This window comes from Natator depressus, chromosome 15 (assembly GCF_965152275.1).
Source record: "Natator depressus isolate rNatDep1 chromosome 15, rNatDep2.hap1, whole genome shotgun sequence".
In the NCBI taxonomy this organism is placed as follows: Eukaryota; Metazoa; Chordata; order Testudines; family Cheloniidae; genus Natator; species Natator depressus.
This window is the reverse complement of record NC_134248.1, coordinates 15,111,385-15,134,954: the sequence shown is the minus strand read 5'-3', so window position 1 is coordinate 15,134,954 and position 23,570 is coordinate 15,111,385. Positions and strand designations below refer to the sequence as shown.

Genomic DNA, 23,570 nt, shown 5'->3' with positions numbered 1-23,570 from the left:
ATAAAAATATGTCAAGTAAGGTCTTTTATGAAAGCTTGTAATGTTGTAGACTTGATGATCACCAGGAGATCTATGTATACATAGATTCATAACCTGTATACATAACTTGTGGAGAAAGTTGTAATTGTAACTACAGTGCACTACAGCACCACCTCCTACCAGTGTGGTGATGCAATCACACAGGGAGGGAACCTCCCAGGGCAGGCTCCAAGCACCTAGCATTGTCCAGCCAGGAAGAGACAACAGTAGACCATTAAAGTTAATGGGAAAACCCTGAAACAACTTGAAACTGAAAAGAAACCCCCAGTCTGAGACACCCCCCGCACATCCCCTGTATAACCATGAATTACCATCGTCTGAGAAAAAGGAAAAAAAGACTACAAAGCATTTGAAGTGAAGGCTATCCAGGAACTGAAGGGAAACATCTAAGCGAGGTGCTGTCTATGAAGCAATGGACAGAGGGCATGCTGGGAAACTGTTCAGAGGAAACAGGTAACTTGGATTAGGAAAAGGGAATTTTACACTTCTGTACAGTATTGGTTAAGCCGGAGATTGTTTATTTTCTGTGTAACTTGTATGCATTTGCTTTTCCTTATTATTTCATCTTTGAATCTATGATTTTTCTATTAAATAATTTTTTTGTTTATTTCTACCTCAAGCAGATTGTGTGGAGGATATGTGCCAAAGTGAACTGAGAATTGGGAGCAGGTTTCACACCTTCTGGGTGATAAACCAGCAGGGAAAAGTCCAAGTTTCAGGTAGTGAAGAACTCGAGAAGACATTTGGGGGTACTCAGGATCAGAAGGGATTGTTGAGGTCACCCTGCACAAAGTAATTAGGCTGGGGGAAGCCAGGGTGGGATTATGCTTGTAGGCTGGCTACTGGTGTCAGAGTGCTGAACCATAACAGCATAGCATTAAGACATCCAAATTTACAACACAGGGGGTGAAAGAGACCATTATTGGTCTGGGTGATCTCCAAAGCGTTACAGATGGCTACAATTCAAGTAGTAACATATTTCAGACTTTGAGAAACCACCTGCCTTTCTGGGGACAGAGTTGGAGAACATGTTACAGTGTTGTAAAGGACATGGTACCCTTCTAAAATCCAAAAGGAGAAGGAAATGGTTGGGGGTAGACAGATTCAGTTCCCACTATTAAAATGAAGCATTGTAGAACCTCACTAGTTCACACTAATGGCCAGGAGACAAAGATATGGAATTTTGTTAATTAACTGGCAGCGAACAGCAGAAAAACAAGGGTAATGCAACACAAAATGCTGTTTTAATTTTTTATTCTTCGCATTAGTAAATCTTCTGTAGAAGATTTGGAAAAAAAAATTTAGTAATACGAGACCTCATATAAGCTCTCTGCTATTAAATCTTTGCTGACATGGAGGACAAACTGTGACTTTAGCGATAACTCTAGGGTGTAAGGATTAGCACATTTCTATTTCAATCGGTTTAATAAATAAGGGGAGAAAACAAAAATATTAAAGAAAAAAGAGCACCCTGAGTCAAAACATTTACAGTTCAAGCCTCAACCCCCGAAACGTTAAGATAATTAGCGGTGGGAAAAACATCTTTCATTGCCAAAGGATGAAAACTATGCAAATAGCCCTCTAGAAATGAGGATGAGGAGGAACATGAAAGATGGGACTGGTAGTCTCTGGAATAAAAGTGTATGGGAATTAGCAGCAGTGGCCTTGGATTCATAGATTACAGGGCAAGAAGGGACCACTGCGGCCATCTAGTCCAGAGGTTTTCAAACTTTTTTTTCTAGCTGAAGAAAATTGTTGATACCTGCGACCCAACAGAGTTGGGGCAGGTGGTTGGGGTGCAGGAGCGGGTCAGGGCTCTGGGCTGTGGATTAGGGGTGCAGGAGGGCGTTCTGGGTTTGGGGGGGCTCAGGGGTGAGGCAGGAGTGTGGGATTGGGGTGCTGGCTTACCTTGGGTGGCTCCTGATCAGCAGCGCAGCAGGGGTGCTAAGGCAGGCTTCCTGACTGTCCTGGCACTGCGGACCTCGTTACGCAGGTCTGGTTCCTAGGCAGAGGTGCACAAGCAGCTCAGCACAGCTCTCGCCCCCAGACACTGCCCCCGCAGCTCCCGGCTAATGGGAGTGCGGAGCCAGTGCTTGGGGCAGGGGTAGCGCACAGAGCCCTGTGGCTCCGCTACCTAGGAGCCAGACCTGTTGCTCGCTGCTTCTGGGGCACAGTGCAGTGTCAGAACAGGTAGGGACTAGCCTGCCTTAGCCGGGCAGCATCACCGACAGGACTTTTAATGGCCTGGTCGGCAGTGCTGACCAGAGCCGCCATAACCCAGTGCCTTACATTCTGTGACCCATTACTGGGTCGCGATCTGCAGTTTGAAAACCACTGATCTAGTCTGACCTCCTGTATAACACAGGCCATAAAACTTCCCAAAACTATTTCTTACAGTATCTCTCTTTTATAAAAACTTCCAATCTTGATTTAAAAATTGTCACAATGGAGAATCCATCGTGTCGTTTGGTAAATTGTTCCTATGATTAATTTTAAAAAAATTAATTTTTTAATTAATTAATTTTAAAAAATGTACACCTTATTTCCAGTCTGAATTTATCTAGGTTCAACTTCCAGCCAATGGATCATGTTATACCTTTATCTGCTAGACTGAAGAGCCCATTATTAAATATTTGTTCCCCATATAGGTACTTATAGACTGTAATCAAGTCACCCCTTAACGTTCTCATTGATAAACTAAATAGATTGAGCTCCCTGAATCTAGCACTACAAGACATGTTTTCTAATCCCTTAATCAGGCTTGTGGCTCTCCTCTGAACCCTCTCCCATTTATCAACATCCTTCTTTAACTGTGGACACCACAACTGGATACAGTATTCCAGCAGCAATTGCACTAGGGCTAAATAAAGAAGCAAGATAACAAGGGAATCTCAAGCAGGAGTAGAGAGGTTATGTATGCAAGGATTGCATTTGCCCTTGAGGCCACAGCATCACATGGGAGCTCGTGTTGAGCTGATTATGCACGGCGATCCTCAAATCTTTTTCAGATTCACTGTTTCCCAGGAGAGACTCCTCACATCGTGGATGTAAGGCCTATGTTCTTTGTTCCTAGATGCATACATTTAGTCATGCTTGTAGTCAGAGAGAACACTAACCATTTAATTCCACCCCCCACAAAAAAACAGCTTTAAAATACATCTCATAAAGAGTACCTGTAAAAATTTCACCATAGTCAATTTGGGGTTAGCTTCTTTCTTTTCTGTAGGGGCTTTGCTAAAAAGTTCTGCTGGATCCACTTTGTCCCAATTGTTATATTTTCCTGAAATGGGAAAGAGTAGTCTCGGGTGTTCTAAATACCTTAAATGAAACATTTATTGTACAAACACATGGCTTCAAAGTGTATCATAGCATGCTGTCTTCAGAAATGGCATTCTTTAGGGAAGTTCAGTCCTTCATACTCCTCCACCAGGTATCATAATGACCTCTAACTTTGATTTATATTAAGATCAGTAATATTTTAAAAGGGACATCAACTAATAACACATTTCTAAGGGAAATTTGTTTTGTAACACATTGCTATAACTGAAAGATTAGAGGGAGGAGAAAAAAGGCTATTTTTCTCTATTTCCGCAATTTACTCACTTTGAGCATTTAACAGTCCTTTATGCATAGACAATTTCATTGTTTCTCCTATATAGTCAGTTGGGTCCCATTAGCTTGTTTCATCTTCCATATCTCATAGTCATTGTTGATTGTAATTTCTAGCACTAACATGGTGCTGTACATCTTCAAAGCACTGTGCAAACTATTTAATCCTCATAACACCTGTGAGGTAGTTAAGTATTATCTTCATTTTACAGATGAAAAAAGTTGTCAAATGACAATCCCAATGTCACAGAGTGAGTCAGTGACAGAGAGAACATTAGAAACCAAGGAGTTCCTAGTTTCCAGTCATGTACTTAAGCCACTACACAATGCCTTGAATATTCCATAACACATTAGACAGTGCCCTTTTAATAATATTACGTTTATAAAGTACCTTCCATTCAAGAATCTCAGTGTGTTTTACAAACTTGAACAAATTTAGCCTCTCATCTCCCCATTTACAGATTAAAATAATGGAGGCACAGAGAAGGTAAGTGACTTGCCCTAGATCACACACAGTCTGTTGCAGTGTCACGCATGAACCCTAGAGCTTCCGACTCTAGTCCCATGTCTTAACCCAAAGGCTATCCTTCCTTTTACCCTCCCTTCTCTTATCCAATTTTCACTGCAGCACTTACTCTGATTTTACTGTCAGAGTTAACTGTGCAACTATTTAAAAAAACAACAACAACACTGGTGCAAAAACTGCTCAAATTCAAACAGACAACAGATAGACACTACCTATGAAATCCAGAGTCATCACATGACCACACACAGATGTCATTTTGAAGTGGACACTCTGCCCTATGAATGATCCAGTGTACTCATGTACAGAGCATGCTCCATTCAGCCCTTTATGGGAGGTCATGTTTCCTGTTACAATAAAAATAATAATTATTAACAGGCACTAAAATACTGAAAGTAATCTTGTTTCTTGCATCATGAAATTCACTCTTCCCTCTGTATCTCAACTCAGATTTCCCTGAAACCCTTTTCCACTCTCTAAACAAGTTTCTCTCCTGCCAACTCCCACTCTTTGGGCCTTTATTAACACCCTTCTATTTAACATACCCCAAACTTCCTTCCTCTCCTCTTTCAAAAATTCCTTCTGAAAGCTCAACTTGTCCTGGGGATCAAGATAAGTACAATGAACACACTCCTCTCTATATATGATCTGTACTGTACCAGCTCATACCTTTAAGGCAGAAAAACCTCAGAGCAAAGGATCCGCTATTTATTTGGCATCTCTCAACAACAGTACGCCTCAATGTACAGTAAAAATACTACATTAAATAACAAAAGCAGACTCCTGTAACAGAGGCTGCTACTTTATTTTTCAATTTTATGGTTGTCTGAGGTTACGAGCAACTGGAATGATGCAGAAGAGCTCTATAACAACCTTTTAAATTCTGAGTACCATGCTGCTTCCTCATGATCAGCTGTCTGCAGCTGGCAGCCAAGATTAACATTGGGAGGTGACAGCTGCCCAACAGCATCCAAGTTAGCGGTCCAGGGTTTTTTTTAGCTCCCAACTTCCCTGAAGTCTAGTAGTCTTTGTAACGTGCAGCGATTAGTAAACTGCTTCACTTCCAAGCAAAGCCATACGCTTATATGTTCTAATGGATTTAGTCCCTACAATACAAATATACTGTTTGTCAGAAAGAGAAACAAAAAAGGCTGAAGAGATTAGCACATTTTCCATCTTACCTCTTGAGAGGATCTTGGCTATAGACTGAGCCAGAGAAGGCTTCTCTGCAACCATAAACACGGTCTTCATTTTCAGTTGAGGAATTCAAAGGGCTTCAGGCCTTAATCATGGGATTTTAGCCTAGCATAAACTATAGTTTGTTCTCACTGTGTTATCCTTCAATCTAAAAACAAACAAACAAACAAACTAAAACACAACAGTTCTAAATTAAATGAAATCATTTGTGGAAAAAATGCTATACAGAAATGTGCCAACAATACACATTTTCCTGTTCCTAATTATTTTCAAATAGCTATTCCTTTACTCCAGGATTGTCCTTAGGTACTCCTCTGGTTACTTACCAGTGGTATCAGCATTTCTATTCACATGCAGAGGTTTATAGCTTGACTAAGAATTCACTCCAGGATGAAAGCTGCCATAGTTTTCCAACCAGGAACTCCTTTGGGGGCTACAGACGCTTTTACATGACTGGAGAAAATAGATATTTCCATTTTCAGAAGCCTACTTTAAAATTCTGTGATTTTTTTTTTCCACCCATCAAATACAGCTCTCCAGGATGGATGATCCATAGTGGGAACTAGCTTTCTTAAACACTGTTTTTTCAAGTCCAAAACAAACTAAGTAGTTCTCTCATTCCCCATCCTCCTCTCCCATGTTATCTAAACCAGTGGGTCTCAACCAGGGGTCCAGGGCCCCTTCAGGAAGCCTCAAACAGGTTTCGGGGGTCCACCAAGCAGGACCAGTGTTAGGTTCACTGGGGCCCGGTGCAAAAAGCTGAAGCCCTGCTACATGGGGCTGAAGCCCAGGGTCCTGGCCCCTGCCACCCAGGACAGAAGCCAAGGCCTGAACAACTTTGCTTAGTGCAGGCCCCCGGTGGCATCGGGCCCCAGGCAATTGCACTGCTTGTTCCTCCCAAATGCAGGCCCTGACTTTTCTATGCAGAAAGCCAGTAGCACAGGTGGGCTGTGGAGTTTGTACAGCATGTTGGGGGGGGGGGGAGGGGGGGCTCAGAAAGAAAAAGGTTGAGAACCCCTGATCTAAGCCACAGTCCGACCCCCCCGGCTCTGGGTTGCTCTCGTCCGAAACTCCTGAGCCACGCCGGGATTTTCACGACGCCAATTCCACAGGAAACCGATTTCACTTAATCGTAAAGCGACTGGGAGGCTCGCAGTCCCCGAGGGCAGCGGAGGCTGCTATCGCACCGCTGTGGTGACACCAGCGCTCACGGCCGCGGTCACCGGGGCCCCGGGGGCGCCACGGGCCCGATCCCGCCGCCGGGATGCCGCACAGGGAGCGCTGGGCCCGGCCCGATCCCACCGCAGGAGCGGGGCCCTGCCGCGGCCCGCCCCTAGGGGGCAGCCCCCCGCCCGGGGTACGCTCCCAACCCGCTCGGCCCAGCAGCGCCCGGCCGCTCCCGCGGAGACACCCTGACAAGGCGAAGGGTCCCTGTGCCCCGGTCCCGGCAGCGGCGCTCGACGGGCCGAGTCCCGCCGGGGCGGTACCGGGGTCGCCCCGCCAGCCCCTGACCCAAAAGGCGCCCCCCATAGCGGCACGCTCACCGGCCCCACAGCCGCCGTACGCCGCCATGGACACCGCATGCACCGCCGGGTCACACGGCGCCGGAAGCCGCGGGGCACTGACACCCCCAGCTCCGAGACGGAGAGAGAGAGAGAGCGCGCGCCGCCCCGCCTTCACGGAGATGCTCTCCGCCCATTGGCTCCGCCGCCTGCCCTCAGGGAGATGCTCTCCCCCCATTGGTCCCTCCCCCAGGGACAGCCTCTCCTGCCCCTCTCCTGGAGATGCACCTCCCCCCCTCCACTGAGCGCAACCCCCTCCCCCTGTGCCCCCTTTGCTCCGCTCTGCTCCTGGGGCCCCGCCCATGCTCACAGGCCCTCCCCGCCTGGCCTTGTCAGGGCTGCAGCAGGGCTTGAACCAGCCGCTCCCTCAGGCCCTCATTGGCTGGGAGCCACCCCTGCCCTGCCTCTCCCCCCAGGTCCCACTCCTGCCCTGACCCCCGCAGTCGCTCCTCTTTCCCGCCCCCTCCATTGCTCTCTGCTTTCCCCCCGTCCCACCCTCCCTGCGTGGGTCAGGAGGGACTCTCCTGCCGAGCCGGGGCTGGGAGGTGCAGCCGCCTGACGCAGGAAGGAGGTGGCCTTGGCTGAGTGGGGGCTGGCATGGGTGAGGACTCGGCACCTCCCCTGCCCACAGTAACCGCACTTCGGGTGTCTGGTCAAAAACTGGCCACCCTACGTTCGAAGCACCGAAGGTCCAAGTCTCGCTGGCAGTGCACAGTATTGCCACCCTAAGCACTGAAAAATTACAAGATTTTAGACACCCAGACTAATACAGTTGGGTTCTTTTTATTCTGGTTTTTGAGCCTTTAAGATTCATGTTTTCCTGCTTTTGTTCATAACCATGAAGGCTAAAAACCTCCTTTAAAAAAAAAAAGTTGAAAGTCTCAGTAGATCACCTGACTCTGGGAGCTGGGGCTTTAAGAGTAACACCAAATATTGTGAGAGTCACAATAAAATCATGAGCATTGTCAAAACTGCCTGCACCTTATGCAATCATTTGCAATAGTGCATGTGGGTAAATAACACAACTATTCTGATGTGGTAGTGTTTTGCACTCACTGCACAGGAATAAATGACTACAGAAGGGCAATGGAGCATCAGGACCCATGTCGTCTAACATTGATCAAAGCAGATCTTTTGGACACAGCGCTTATGACATGGGCAGCCATGGAAGCCCTCTCTACACCAGGGGTCTGATTCTTCATTGTCATGCTCCTTGCACAGTTTACACCACCACAAGTGGAAAAGCAGGTGTGTGTTGCACCCCCACTAACTACACAAGGTTCAAGGCAACAGAATCAGGCACTAGGGCTCCCAATGTTGCTGACACTAGTGGAGCTGAATTGGGAGCAATGTTGGGACATTTCTGAAAATTGTCCAGGCTGAGCTTAAGTTGGGAAAAGGTTGAAAAGGGATGAACAATAGCTGCCCCCTGCCCTCCTCGTGCCTCTGTTATTGGACACGGTGAAAGAGAATTTCATTCTTAACTCCCTTGCTGGTAATTTTCTCCATACTAAGGCAATAAAAGCAGCCCACTAAGTTGTTCTCTAGAGGCTCTTCCACAGGGCAGTTCCTGCCACTACCTGTTTCTCAGGCACCTCTATGTGGAGTGGACAGTGCAGACTTTGTAAAGCAGAAGTTACTGTTGCTTCTCAAAACATTAACCTCTGCTACAATAAAAGAAATGAAAATACCTTACATTAGTCCTTATGATATGCAATTGAATAGTTGTGTTTAAATCCAATAGAGGGCTGTTGTAGACATGTACAAGCCAGTTCATTACTTGAATCATGTAGTGTCCTATTTTACAGTAAACTAGGTGACCTCTCTCACTGCTCTGACTTCTGGAATGTAAAAGAACAAAGATGGAGTGTTAAGAACTACAGCACTTTATTTCCTCCCACATAATGAATTAGATAGAAATGGCTTTTATCTCGGAAGGTCAAGCTATTGGCAAGATCACTAAGGATTGAATAAATATTAAAATATGAATCAGATTTTGATTGTTCACTTGCAATTTATTTACAAATGAGGCCTGACTTAGAAATGTGCTTTTCCAACTGCAGTACTCTCTGCAGGGAGAAGACAGGAAATTCTGGGCCAGATCCTGGAACTGGTTGGGTTAGATTTCTTCTGGGTTGGAGGTAAGAATGGAATACTTTCCCCACACCACAGAGGGGCAGCAGAGCCATTCCATTTCTGCTGTTGAGTTTGAAGGATGCTGTGCTCTGACAGGGGGTTGGGTGTGTTGGTTAATGGATCAGTTTATTTGCATATCAACTTCTAAACTCCGATGTGCCCATGTGTGCTGGAGTGGAGGAAACTCCTGAAAAATATAGCCCTCAAATATGCAAGTTTTGCAAACCCTTTGTGCAGGAGCCCAGTAGGCCCCTACCTCAAACCCTGCACAATGGAACCACATAATTTCCACTGCTTATTGGGCCTTCTGTGCGAGGAGGCACTCAGATACTGCAGTGATGACTGGAGCATACAAACCTAAACAGAATAGAGTGGGAAGCAGCTGGGACAGAATTTACCTCTCCATGCACATTCTCTGTGTAGAAATAGAGTAAATAGGAACAAATCACTTTATCTGACTGATTGGAAGTAAGTTTTGTTGACTGGTGATTGAAATTACCTGTACAAGAAAAATCAAAATGAACAAAAAGTTCTTAGTTCTTTGGCTGCTCTGAAGTTGGGACTTGTTAAAGCCAACACATTCTGCTGTTTCAAACTGTCTATCCCTCAGACATCTGGAGAACATCTGGAATAATCAGGATGCAAGTTAAAACGGTCTTCAGATATGTCAAATACATATTTTCAATTTCCTGTGGTAAAAAACAACATTTTAAATGACCAATTTAACATAAAAATTGACACTTTCTTAACTATGGAAGTACTGTTGTGTCTCTCTAATTTGTGGCTGAAAAACCCTGGGCCTGATCCTTGGCCCTGCTCTGGTCCCTTTGTGTGTGCAACTCTGATGGTGCAAGGGATTGTACAGATGGCTTATCTGGCCGCATGAGCCCTGGAGGAATTCCAACTTAGCACAAAGCTGACATAGCCACCTCTATGCCAACCCTTTCCATCCCAGCATGTGTGGTGTGTCAGAGATTCTCGGCAATCCCCCTTTGGATTGTTTGCAGCTGGGTGCAAATTAGACCAGCTTTGAGTTTGCTCTAATTTGCAGAGGGGGACAAAATACCAGGTTCAGGGAGCCACAAAAATGGCATACAGCTGCCTTTCCCCCTTTCCTCAGGTACTACACTAAACTATGCTCAGTTAGACCTGAGAATTGGGCCCCTTGCACTAAAGAACACTTACTAATGCTCTAAATACATATTCTATATACTCAAGAACAGCATCTCTTTGTCTGCCTGCTCAAAGATCTGCTAAAACTGCCTTACACAGTGTACAGAGGATTTTCCCTAGCATAGGGGGATAGTTGGCAAATGTCACTCTGCTATAGAGGTGCAGGGGCGTAAGCCAGGGCATCCCTACTTGCTTATCTTAGCTACTGGAATGCCCTGTAGGAGTCTTAGGCAGCCCTTGGGCTGCTCTAAGTTGCACTTGCACTAGAGGAATCCATATGCACCCACACCCCCTGAAATGTGCTAAGTGCTCCTCATCTGCAGCTTAGGATCTGGGGAACAGTGTTCTAAGTTTTAAATAAATAGCACTGACAGGTCAATTAAAGGCTTGAGTAGTACTAGCTTAGTTAGTTTGTCATGATCCAAGCACAATTCTGTCTTATTTCAAGCACACTGACAAGATACACACATTGACTCTGCATCTAAGTCATATATGTGCAGGAGGTCAGAATACATGATCATGATGGTGCCTTCTGATCTTAAAGTCTATGAGTGCAAGGCAAATGGTGGTAAAAAGTACTAACATTAACTGTACTAACATAGCAAATTGTCAGACCCAAGATTAGAATAAAGGTCTTTTGATTCTACAGCCAATGCCTAATGCACTAGGCAACTGTGCCCAGGCAAGTCACTGAACTCCTCTATCTATCTAGGTATTACCTGGCTTCTGTCATATAAGGGCCTCAGTGCCTTACTCGCCGTGTCACAACCCTCCTGTGACAACACTGAGCAGACCCAGATGACAAGTTAAACAACCCCCCCACATCCTTTTTAGTTTCTTGTATTCATAGCAGTTGCTTTTGTGTCAATAGGAAATGCTGTCTTGAACCAGTAATTTGAGCTGACAAGCATTCCTCGATCCCTGTCCTCAGCTTCCAGCTGAACTGGGCTACAGCAGCTTCTCAGTTCAGGGCCCTTATCTAAGACCTCCCCTGAGGATATTTTCTGGAGTCCATCAGTGGCTACCTTCAAAGTCCACCTTTGATCATCTTGGCCTCGAAATTTTCACTTGATCTTTCTTTCTTGAAGGATGTTTAATTTTTAAGCCCTGTTTATTTGCATGCAGATCCCTCTGGATTTGGGCCCAGTTTGATTTACCTTTCCTGGTTTGCACACATTATCTCAAACACCGTTACAAGGAGGGACACTTTCAAAATCAACCAATGAATAAGTAAGATGTGAAGCCTGACTTTGCTACCGTGCATCATGGATAGCAATGGGAGAGATGGCAGCAACTTGAACGATGGTAGTCGATCACCGACTGTGTCTGGTGAGCCTCCACTAAGGTTCCCTTTCTAGGAAAGCGGGCGGCACTTTGTACTTGGGGGAGGAGAGCGGATGATTAATATTTTTTAGTTTGCATTCCAGTAGCACTTAGAGGCACCCACCAAGATAACGGCATCATTGCACCAGTGCTATAGAAACACAGGCAACAAACAACTAGCACAAAAGCTTTTGCACAGGTTGGGGCAAATTGCCTTGCTGTGCTCCAGAGAGCACACAGCAAGCTGGACTGGCCCCAGATCTAGGCCAGTGATTCTCAACCAGCGGTATGTGTACCCCTGGGGGTACGCGGAGGTCTTCCAGGGGGTATATCCCCTGATCTAGATTTTGCCTAGTTTTACAATAGGCTACATAAAAAGCACTAGCAAAGTCAGCACAAACTAAAACTGCATACAGACAATGACTTGTTTGTACTGCTCTAAATACTATATACAGAAATGTAAGTACAATACTTATATTCCAATTGATTCATTTTATAATTATATGGTAAAAATGAGAAAGTAAGCAATTTTTCAGTAATGGCATGCTGCGACACTCTTGTATTTTTATGTCTGATTTTGTAAGCAAGGAGTTTTTAAGTGAGGTGTAACTTGGGGGTATACAAGACAAATTGGATTCCTGAAATGGGTACAGTAATCTGGAAAGGTTGAGAGCCACTGATCTATGTGATACACTAAACCAGGGGGTTTCAAACTTCATCCATTTGTAGACCCCTAAAAATTTTTGAATGGCGGCATGACCCCCTTTGGAAATCTTAGACATAGTCTGCGGACCCGCAGGGGGTGGCGGACCACAGGTTGAAAACCACTGCACTACACACAGAGCTCCCGATATTTAGCTGTACTGGAGTAGGTCTAGCATATTCATCCACTAGAGGGCAGTGACACTGCAACATATTTGTTGGCCAGGTTCTGGGTTCTGGCTGGTAGCAGGAGACAGGCAGGCAGCTGGTTACAACGTGGAATGGGGATCTTGGAAACTCCTCTTAGATCAATGGCAGGAGTGAGCAAACTGGGATTAACACTTCACAGAGACACACATTTTACAGCATTGTTCTTACTTTCTTCAGTGCGACACTCGGTAACAGTGGGCCTGGCTCCAGGACATTATAAATTCACATTGTTCCCTTCCCAGTTGTATCATCTCTCACATGGAAAGCTGAACTGCGGCCCATGCGCTCTCCATGACAGGAAGAACTCTCTTTTGCCAAATGTGTGACAGACAGTCAGACTCAGCAGTGGGAAAAGGGCTGGAGATCCAGAACCCTCGCCCTTTCACAAGGGCTACTTCGTGCTGCATCACAGAATTATTACCACGTCGGACGAACTAGACCGTTCATCTGTTGAATGAGTTTGGTATGGGAGGAAAAGTATCTGTCTATCTCTGTTCTGATACTGATGCCCATCACCATTCCGGGGGAGTGTTCAGGCCATTAGGGAAGGGGGTTCATTCCTCATCACAAGAGTTAAAAGCCAGACAGCAGATATATTCTTGAAAAGTGGAGCAGAATGTTAGATTGGGACTACAGCCCTCATCTCAGTTACCCAGCCCCCAACAGTAACCTTTGTACTAGGTGCAATTTTTAGACCATACTAACTTGACCCCCACCCCAATCCTTTCAACTGGTCCTTGTCTCTCCAGTCTCTCTCTGTCTGGGGCAGCTGAAAGCCATAAAAATGCCACTCTATAGCTGTCTGATTGGAGTGCTATAAAAAAGGAAGCAGCCCCTTCCCATCCTTCTTGTCTGAGGAAGACGTTTCATTCCTAGTTTAAATATTTAGCTTATTTTTCCTACACTGAATTGCATAAGACACTCACCTGCCTTACTCCTAATTATTTAATCTATGATGCTAGACCTTTTGATAACTGCTTAAACTGAACTAAATAATCTCAAAAAGAAAAGGAGGACTTGTGGCACCTTAGAGACTAACAAATTTATTTGAGCGTAAGCTTTCGTGAGCTACAGCTCAGTTCCTAGCTACACCAAACTTCCTATTCTTGATTATTTCAAAGACTAAAGTCCTCCTGCTAGGTGAAATGTCTGTCTCATCTCTCTGACAGTTACTAAGAGGCAGATTTATCTAGTGGTTAAAGAACGGGACCTGCAGTCTGGACTCCTGTGTTCTAGTCCCTCTGGTACCACCAAGTCACTGTGTAACTTTGGTCACTCAACCTCTTTGTGCATCCAATGCTCTCATCTGTAAGATGGGGCTTATTGCTCCTCTACCTCACAGGAATGTTTTGAGAATTAATGTTTGTAAAGCACATTGATTTTGTCAGCTGGAAGAAGATATAGAAGGATCATGATGTTGGTGATGATGATTAATAACGTTCCCTTTGTCAGAAGCACTGGGCTCATTCTTGACTTCAAATTTACTTTTCCCTGTTTGTTTCCAAACACACACACACAAAATGGCCATGAAATTAACAGATATTGACAGCAGGGTCAGGCAGGCAGAAACACATCTGGAAGGAAGCCTCAGAAATTTAAAAGGAGGAAAATGCAGGTCAAATTGTTAACATAAAATTTTATAAAACTATGTAAGAACTGTGCAGCCACAAAAAGGTGCTTGGAACTCAGAGTAAGAAATCTATGTGCATGGTATTTGTGCCTTCAGAGTGAGCGGACAGAATTCCACTGTATAGATACAAACAGTATCCACTGAAATGGATCTTGCTGGAGAGCCATAGGTATGATAAAGATTATAATCAGCTTCCATTCTACAAAACATAAAAACCTTTGAATAGCAATTATGCTCAGACAAGGACAGGGATAGTATATTATTAGCTGCTCTTGGAAAAAAACAAACCAAACAGGATAATCAACCTGATTGATCTTGCTTGTACTTTTCTCTCAGATTTTTAGCCCTTTATCCAGGGGAAGAGAAAAAAGTTAACAGGTAAACAAGCTTCTATGCCAGAAGACATCCAGGCTACAAATCCTATATACATCCAGTCTTGTATACGCGTGTGGTAGCCTGCAATACTATTTGAGGACAAAAAAGTGCTAGAATAAAGTTAATGGGAAAGAATATGAGGAAGGCAAGAACTTGGAGACATAAGGGCCTGATTCTCATTATATTAATTACATTTACACGCTGCCAAAGAGATGTAAAAGGGCTATAGTGTAAAGAAGAAACAGGCCCACAAGTATGGAAGAAAAACTGAATAAGTACGTTGTCTCCATTTTGTTTGATGTTTGGACATTCATAGGACAATATACAGTGCAACTTAATTTTGTTTAGCATCTTCCATACAATCTATTTCCAAAGGAGTTACAGTAAATAATACAATTACAGAGTAAACAACAGCAGCTGGAGAGAGAAATCAAGAAGCATAAGGAATGGTGATCTTATAGTAAGTAGCATCAAATGCAAGTCCACATACAGTTTCACCATAAATCAGTGTTATACATTTCATAGTAAATTCCATCTACTGTACATAGTCAATATAAATACGTCACAAAAATATTTCCGCTGTTAATTGCTATATATATTAACTGATATTTCCAATTTAACAGTATTCATGAAAAGAAAAAATGTAGATACTGAATTCAAGACAAAAACAGTACATTAAAAGTATCCATCGGTCAAAGTTAAGATTGTAGTGTGATGAAATACATACTTCTTTATACTTAAGAAAATATGTTTGTTTCTTATGTGGCTTGCAAAAGTTTTATTATGACCCTAATGATTCATTTCCTTGCTTTTAAAGGCTTGGATTCTGTAAATTATGGGTAAGATAACTTTGGGCTGTCACTTAGCAATCTTAGCTGGTTTGGGAAACAATTTTTTGTTCGTTTGATTGTTTTGGAACAAACCTTGTATGTAAAATTTCTGCATTGAATTAATAGACTAGATTTTCAGCTGGTGTCAATTGGCGACTTCAGTGGAGCTATACCAATATATGCCAGTTGCGGATTTGGTCCAGTGTTTCTTCTAACAAATAAAAAAAAACAGCATACAATGTTAGCCTCCCATTCCTCCCTTGGCTTTAAGCTTGCCTCTCACTCCAGGACATGGCCAGACGTCATCCTTAAAGAAACCCTGCTTCTGCCATACTCCTTAGCTATGCTTTTATTAGCTCTTCCCTTGATTATTGCAAACCCCTTCCTCTATGGTCTTCCTATAGCCAACTCTAAGTTTCAGGTGTCCAACGTACTGCAGCTAAACTGCTCCCCCACTCCATCAAGAGCCATATCACCCCCATCTTCTATCACATCTGCTGGGATCCCATCCGGGTGGAAGAGGTGGCTTAGTGGCCAAAGCATCAGACTTGAAATTGTTAGACTGCTTACAACCACATTATCAAATTCCAGCAGGATCTTCTCATCCTTTCCTCTTTCTTAGGAAGGAACAGTGAGATCTATATAGCTTACGCTGAATGGCTGTTTTGAATGACACCTTAAAAACTGAGGTCCCGTTGGCTCTGCACAGACATTATATATTCCATGGTACTTTTCGTAAGAGTAAGGTGTTCGGTTGCCTCTTTGGTCAAAATCCACCACCAGCCATGTGCGTGCACACATGCACTGTTATGCCATGGCACTCCACCAGAGAGCTGGCTGTATTTTAGTGGTGCTGTCTATAGCTTATCAAGGGCTCAGAAATCATTAGGAAAGGACGCTGCATTACTATCTAGCAAAGTATTACTCTCTCAGAATTCATTTCACTATTAACCTCCTGGTTTTCCAAACTCTCCCTGGATCAAAGGCACCCATCTGTTATACCTCTACTTCCTCTGCTCCTCAGGCCTTACCCTATGACTCAACGTGGTCAGGGAGTTGCTGTTTCACTTAGGTGGTCTCTCCTTTTGAGCCACTTGCTTCTAATATTATGAAACTTCTTTGCTGTAATTCACAATAGACATTCATCTCCACCCACTCCTCTCCCCACCTTTAGAGCATCCTTCTATTCCCAGCATAACTAGTATACAACAATTTACTTCTTTACTGCTTTGACAGTGTAGCTTTCTTATCCAACTCCAATGGTTCTCAAACCGCTCAAGTCTGTGCAGCTGCTTCTGTCACAACAGGGAAACACCCATCATGTTGCGAGCAGTGATCTTCTTGCTAATAGTAGCCCAATCCATTTCTACCATTGCCAGATACTTTTTTGACCCCATGAACTAAGAAACAAGCCTCTCTCTTTTGCCTGTGCATATGCTTTAAATGTTACTTCTTTGCCAGGTGCTTTTTTAGGTGTAAACTGAATTGTGGTTCCATTTGTGGACCTCACCAAAAACGGTGTTAGAGGTTGGACTGTAAGTGCCAAGTGGCAATGGTGTCAAATCACAGAAAGGTCACTTTCTTCCAACACTGAAGAAAAAACTTTTGTAGAATAAGGAAAAACAAAAATTATCCCCAAAATTACTGGCCCCAGTGTGGATGTATAGCCATTGACACCCGTGCAAAGTGGGTGTGAAATCCTACCAGATAAGAGTTTCGGTATTTTCCATCCTCCTTGCACAGGTATAAATGACTACCCAGGGTGCCAGGATCAGACCCACCATCTTACTCTCTCTTTTACTGAAAAGCTTGTGTTAAAACCTTCACCAGCCCCGTCTTGTACCTGGTTTCTCAGTAGAGTTTTAAAGAAACAGTACATATTGTCATAGTAACCAGCCAACTGTGACCAGAACACTGGAACAAATTAATTTTACTCGTGGCCTGTTTCCTCCTCTTTTATATTACATTTGCATGACAAATATTTCTTTCACTTTCTCAGAAAATGAACTCAGTCTCTGATGTAGCCCTGCAAAGTACCTGGCCACATGGATATTTCCGGCATAAACAATCATTGGCCTGTTTTTAAGAGGTGCTGAGCACCTGCACCTCAGCTTGACTTCACTGGAAGTTGTAGTCATTCAGCACCTCTGAAAATCAGGCCCGGTTATAACTATTTCATTAGAAGAATAATGGAAATCTTCATTTGGTCTTATTTCAAGGCAAGGCAGTAATTACTGAACTTCATCTGGTTAGCATGGGCACTACAACCTACATAGATATTATCTTCAATGAATTTGTTAGCACAGCAATAACATCAATCAGCGATTATTTTGAGGTAGGGAAGCAGCTTGACAGATTCTTTCAAAGGAGAATTAGGTTCCTAATTATCTGCGACCCTGTGTTTTTCAAAATCATTATAGCCATTACAGTACATTGCTTGTCTCCGAGATGGCTTTTCCCTGCTCCATTTGTGTTTTCCCACATTCTCTGACATTGTTTTTGACAGAAACTTCTTGGTAAGCCAAGCTGTGGTCCTAAACTGAGCAAGAGATGACCTTTTTTTACCCTCCAGGCGGCTAAAAACACAATGTAGTTTGAAGCGTTGTGTGTTCTGAGACTGAAAATTGTTGCGAAAAACCGTAAATTATGGGACAGACCAGAGGGACCCGTAGGATTTTTTAAAAAATGGCATGAAAGATAAGATTAGGGGTTGGAACAGAGGGAATTGTGGGAGCTTCACCCCGCACTCCCATAATCCCCTGGGAGGAGCACTGGTATTCCACAATGCACTGCAAAAAGTCCCAGAGGCAGTTCACGGAATGGTGGCACGGGGAGCACTGTGATGCCTACCTACAGCGCAATGTGTCTTTTGCCAGTACAACAACTCACTGTGAGCACATGCTGCAGCAGGAAAGGCAGCCAAGCGTGCATGAGTGCGAGTGAAACTGCAGTGTCAGCAGCTGTATGTTGGCACAAATACTACCTGTAAAAACTTCCTAATACAGATATGGCCTGAGAATAGTTAAAATTTAACACTTGCACTAAGAAAGCCATGGTATCTGCTAGCCTTTGATAAGTGTGTCTATGGTATAGGAGCAAATATCACTTACATGCAACTGTGATTCTCTGTTCTTACCAATCATTTTTAGCTCATTTGTGGGTTGTTGTTTATTACAGTCACGTAGCAAGAGTAGCTACTACAGTGAAACTGTTAACAAAGCAGGGAGCTTTGTTTGTTGGCAGAGCTGTGTGACTGCTCCCAGTCAGGTATTTTGAAATTCCATTTCAGTTTGCAATTTGATAGGTTAAGGTATTTAAATGGATGGGCTGCTGCCATAATTTTATCATCTGAGGTATGTGATGGGGTATGTGGGGGAGGGACATAGAGAGGGTGATCAGGAGGTTGGATGAGCTGGGAGGGTAAATGCAGTATTTAACACGTTTACTAGTTCTTCAAACTGTTGCATTAGCATGTGTCTGAAATACAAAAACAATTAGCAACCCAAGTCAATTTCAAGATGATGATCTTAGGTCATTTTTTGCATAGCTTTCAAAAGAGCCCTCCATAATTACACAGAATGCTGTTGAAACTATTATTTGAAAGATGGTTTCTTTCTCTCTTTTTTGCATTTCCAGCAGCAGTTTGTAAAGTGAAGGAAGGGTTAACTGAACAAGAGAAGTACGAATTCTGAAGACACTTTCAGATACCTGGGGTACCTTCGACTTCACAATGTTGACCTCTGACTCTTGAAGTTTATCAGCACGTTCACTAATCAGGGGTGTTTAATGGAACAGCCACATGGATTCTTGGAATTCTTGAAACGTTATGACCCTGTCAGTTGTATGAAGACTAAAAGTTTCTTGCTTTTGAACTCACTATAGTTTGCACTGCCTTAGAGGCCTTTGATAAATACTTACTGATTTCTTACCTAGCTGCTCTAATCTGCCCCCGATCATCATCCCAGAAAAAAGGCTTTATTTGTGGGCATTCATCACCTAACAAGGATCAAATCAATATTTTCTCAACTACAGAAAGGGAAACATTGCGTGCCACATTTATGAAATCTAGCAGATTCCAGATTTATTGTCCTGTTACATGTGGCCCCTTTGTGCTCACCTTCAATCTCTAAAGATCAGTAAATCACAAACACCAAATACATTTTCCACAAAAATCAACCTTGCTTAAGAACTTTTAATGCAAATATGCACTGGATATATACTACACTGACTGTGCTCAGAGAGTGCTCTTCCCGGCTGGCTCATGCTGAAGGGTTTCCAACAAAAAATTCAGGGTACAGTTACAGTTAGGGACCCACAAACTAGATCGGATGAAACAAGTGACCTGAACTTTCCTCAGGACTCAAATGGCTTCTCAGCTAAACTTGCTGAAGTTTGAAGAAGTGATGCTAACTTGGTTTTAAATGTATTAAATAAATAAATAGGTAAATAAATCCCCAAATCACAGAAGTTAGAGATGGAAGACCACCTCATCTTGTCCATCACTACTAAGAACATGCTGAACTTTAGGTACATTCTTAAGCCCCGTTGCAGTCAATGGGAGTTAAGCATGTGCTTGCGTGCTTTGCTGAATAGGGATGGACTGCCGATTTGGGGCCTCAATCAGTGTGCTGTTACTCCTGATACTTAGAAATGGATAAAAACTGAAGAAAATAATTTGAATTCTGAATATTAGCCTGTGTTCATTCTCCTTGTGTTTGCCTTTGGCAAAAATCCAAACAAATGAATTCACTGGCAAGAGTGTTCACGGCAAAAACCAGTTTAGTTATTATTTGTTATTCACTAAGTGGTGACAGTATGCTAAAATATTTTATGGGGATATTGTAGAATATTCAAGGAATGAAAATTGCAAATCAAGTCATGAGTCTTTGCACCAGTACCTTGATTCTAAGAGTTACACTCGCCCTGGGTAAGTGTTTTAAAAGTGCTCAAGGAGACTCAAAAAGCAACTTCGGCACTTAGGGGTATAATGGGACAGAGGCTCCTCAGTCACTTAGGCACTGTTGAAAAATTTGCTCCCAGATCAGCCCAGTAACATGTGACTGAATTGTTTAATTCAAACAGCTTGAATTTTGAGTACCAAATATTTGTAATAAATTGTGACCGACCTACAGCCCAAGCCATAGGTGCTGGAACTAGGGGTGCTAGAATTGCAAGAAAAAGAGGCCAAATAAAGAGCCTAATAAATTGAATGTTATGAATGACTCGTCCAGCTCCACCTGCTGAATTTTCATGAATGTTGTGACTGATTAAGTTTTAAATTACATAGTGGGATTCCACTTTATCCCTTGTGAGTCTATTCCTCAACGTAATAGTCCTCACTATCAGAAGAGCGTGCCTGATATCCAGCCTAATTTTCTTTTACCAAATTTCATTTCATTCCTCAGAGTTATAATTCCTTGGGCCACCTTACAGAACTGCTCTTTCTCCTTGAAGTTGATATTCTTCAGATACCTGGAGATAGTTATTAGATTCCACGGCTTAGCCACGCTGTAAGAGATTTAGTTCAAGATGGATGACAGAAAGAACCTGAGCCTGTGTCAGAGTCTTTGCATGCTCTCAGACAGGCAGCCTCTCTCTTTCCTCCTTCAATAAATTTCCCTCCCCCTCACGCTAACAACAAACAGAAAAATCCTAAAAATAAAGTGACATGAAATCCATGCTGGTGCGTAACATGCCTCCTTTTTCGAGAAGAAGAAAAAAAATAGAGAAAAGTAACAGGACTTTTTTAAATGAACCATTCCTGAGCAGGCGACAGCAGCTCTGCCCCACAGAGCCCGGAACCCCACTCACTCCAAGATGCAGGCAACCCAAACCACAGGTATCCTACCCACTGCCCAGAACAACACTGTCAGGCATTTTGGAAGTCTCCATGTCTTTCACTCCTATCCAGTCCTTATTTTCAGGCATGTTGGTACCTAATCCCATGTCCTGCCCTGAGGATGCACTTTACCCTGTATTTCACTACTACAAATAAAACAGTTTAATGGTCCCATACAAATAAGCTTTGTCTTGAATTTATTGTACCATTGTCTTTTATTTCCTTGAAACATAGGTCAATTTAAGACTGAAAGGAAGCTGAAGTGACTATGTGGCAAGTGAAAGAAATTCTTCAAGATAAACCCCTCCTCCGCCCCAAAAAACCCCCACATACCATCTAGGACAAAACCCTGAGAGAATAGACAGCCTTGCAGTGAACCCTGAAGGTCCACAAGCTTGACCAATGCGGGAAGAGAATTCCAGAGAGGAAGGCCACCAATGGAGAAGGCCACCCTCCTGCAGCCCAGCAGCCTTTCAAGTCTAAGAACTGTGTGCAAGTGCATCTCAGGTAATCTCCCCTCTTAAGGTGGTGACCTCCCATATTCTTGTTTTACACTAATGCAACCCTATTGACTTCAGTGGAGTTATTGCTTGTAACAGATTCTAGGCCCTTGCACAGAAATGTAGGGTTCTTCCACTCTGTCAGGGGCTTGATCACAGGATAGACATCCCAAGTCACTCTGAGCTTAGCTCAGGGGTTTTCAGTTAGCTACAATCTTGGCAGATAAGGCTTTGTCTGCTCCAGCACTGATCTTAAATTCTCCCACTGTTTCTCTCCCAGTGGTGCAGCTCCACCAATGACAGCAGTGGAAGTGCTAATATAGTTAGGGCAGAGATGGATGCTGGTGTTTTAACTGCTGTGTAGTCTGTGAAGCAATCGTCACTGGAGTCACCTAAGGCTGAGGTTTGTGTTTTGTGGTTGTCATATGAGCTAACCTTAAAGGCAAGCCCACTGTCAAGTTTGGACCATATCCAGTGTGTGCAGAGCCGGGTGAGAATTCCTCCTGCTTAGAGTCCTGCTTGTCAGCTGTGTGAGTGACCGCAGAATTGGGACCGTGGTTGCTAATAAAGTCAGGGCCCAAACTACACAGGGCTTTGTAGAGCGAAATACGGTCACTGATATAACAAGTATCAAAGTACAACAGGAAGAAACCACCACACCACAGGAAACACACAGAAATGGCAACCACAAACTGCAGGTGAGAAAGCACCACTGGAAACTTTAAAGATTGGCTCATGTCTCACACAGCAGTGAGTCAACACAATGCCGTGCTATTCCAACCCCTCCCTCTGCCCGTTAACCAAACCGCCCAAGCCAGCGTAGTCCTGCCCACCAGCCAATCAGCACAGCCTGACAACAATGGATACGTTTATGTAACCAGCTGTAAATAAAACTTTACAAATGAAATACCATGTAAATCACATAAGCCATATAGCTGGGAGCGGGCAGCGTTATGTGAAACATTAGCACAGGCTAATAATGACCTAACAAGCCACACTGGAGAATTTTTAAAGGTAATGGCCAACTTGTGAAATTATTGCTCCTATTATTGCTCCTATCTTTCAGCTAGTACATGCGGGCTGCTCTTAGGAGCATGCTGGGGCTAGTCTTGTGACCCTAGGTACATTTTCTTCCTTTGAGTATTTTAGGTTTACCTGGCCCCCATGACTATAGTATCTGAGCCCCTCATAATTGTTAATGTGCTTACCTTCACAACACCCAGGTGGTGAGGAAGGGAAGTCCCTTTATTTCCATTTTACGGAGAAGGAACTGAGCCACTGGAGAGACTAAGCCCCAAATGCTCAAGGCTATTTGGGTATTGAAATCAATGGAAGTTAGGCATCTAAACACCTTCAAGGATCTGGGCCACAGAAACTAAGTGGTTTGCCTGGGGTCACACACAGGAAGTCCACTGCAGTGCAGGGAACTGACCCTGGGTTTCCTGACACACACACCCTGGCCGGCCTCATAACCCCTGGACCATCCTTCCTCTCAATCTTTCATCTCATTAAAAGTGAACTCCAGTCACAAAATCTGAGCCATACCTTGAAAGTTCAGTCATGTTAGGAAAATTGGAGGGGTTTTATTTTCCCCCTCCCTTTTTTTAAAATTTTTTTGTCATGGAAGGGCAATGAGGGGGGGCTCTTTAAGACTGGAAAACATTTGAAATCTGCCAGCCACTCCGAGACTGGAACCCTTTGCAGTTCCCAAGAATGTTAATGGTTTAAGACTATAGGGCAAATTGCTCATTAAAGGTGAAGCCAGTGAAATGTTAATGTGTTCCTATCCCTGTTAAGGCTGCAGGATACTTCAGCTGCTGGTGAAAGTTTAATCATCCGAGCTTAAGTGAACAGTTTAGCTAAAGTGAACAGTTGGTTTCATGCTTCACTTACTGAAACATTCTGAGCAGCAAGACACCCAT

The 23,570-nt window shown here is 43.6% G+C and overlaps 1 protein-coding gene across 6 annotated transcripts in view; it reads right to left on the bottom strand.

Annotated features, from left to right (window-relative positions):
* The window catches only part of TOP3B (DNA topoisomerase III beta), a 113,815-nt gene that overhangs the window by 20,371 nt on the left and 69,874 nt on the right, over window positions 1-23,570 (bottom strand). For 2 of the 6 annotated variants that reach the window (XM_074972545.1, XM_074972549.1), the window contains exons 1-5: window positions 6,913-7,022; window positions 5,695-5,821; window positions 5,353-5,516; window positions 4,387-4,518; window positions 3,213-3,319 (exon numbers count right to left, since the gene is read on the bottom strand). In XM_074972545.1, coding sequence (XP_074828646.1) covers window positions 3,213-3,319; window positions 4,387-4,518; window positions 5,353-5,422 — 309 coding nt within the window. In that variant the 5' untranslated portion in view covers window positions 5,423-5,516; window positions 5,695-5,821; window positions 6,913-7,022. Of the gene's footprint in view, window positions 1-1,947; window positions 1,966-3,212; window positions 3,320-3,642; window positions 3,826-4,386; window positions 4,521-5,352; window positions 5,517-5,694; window positions 5,822-6,912; window positions 7,023-23,570 lie in introns of those variants that run through there. The other 4 variants (XM_074972546.1, XM_074972547.1, XM_074972548.1 and 1 more) reach the window with 4 other exon arrangements.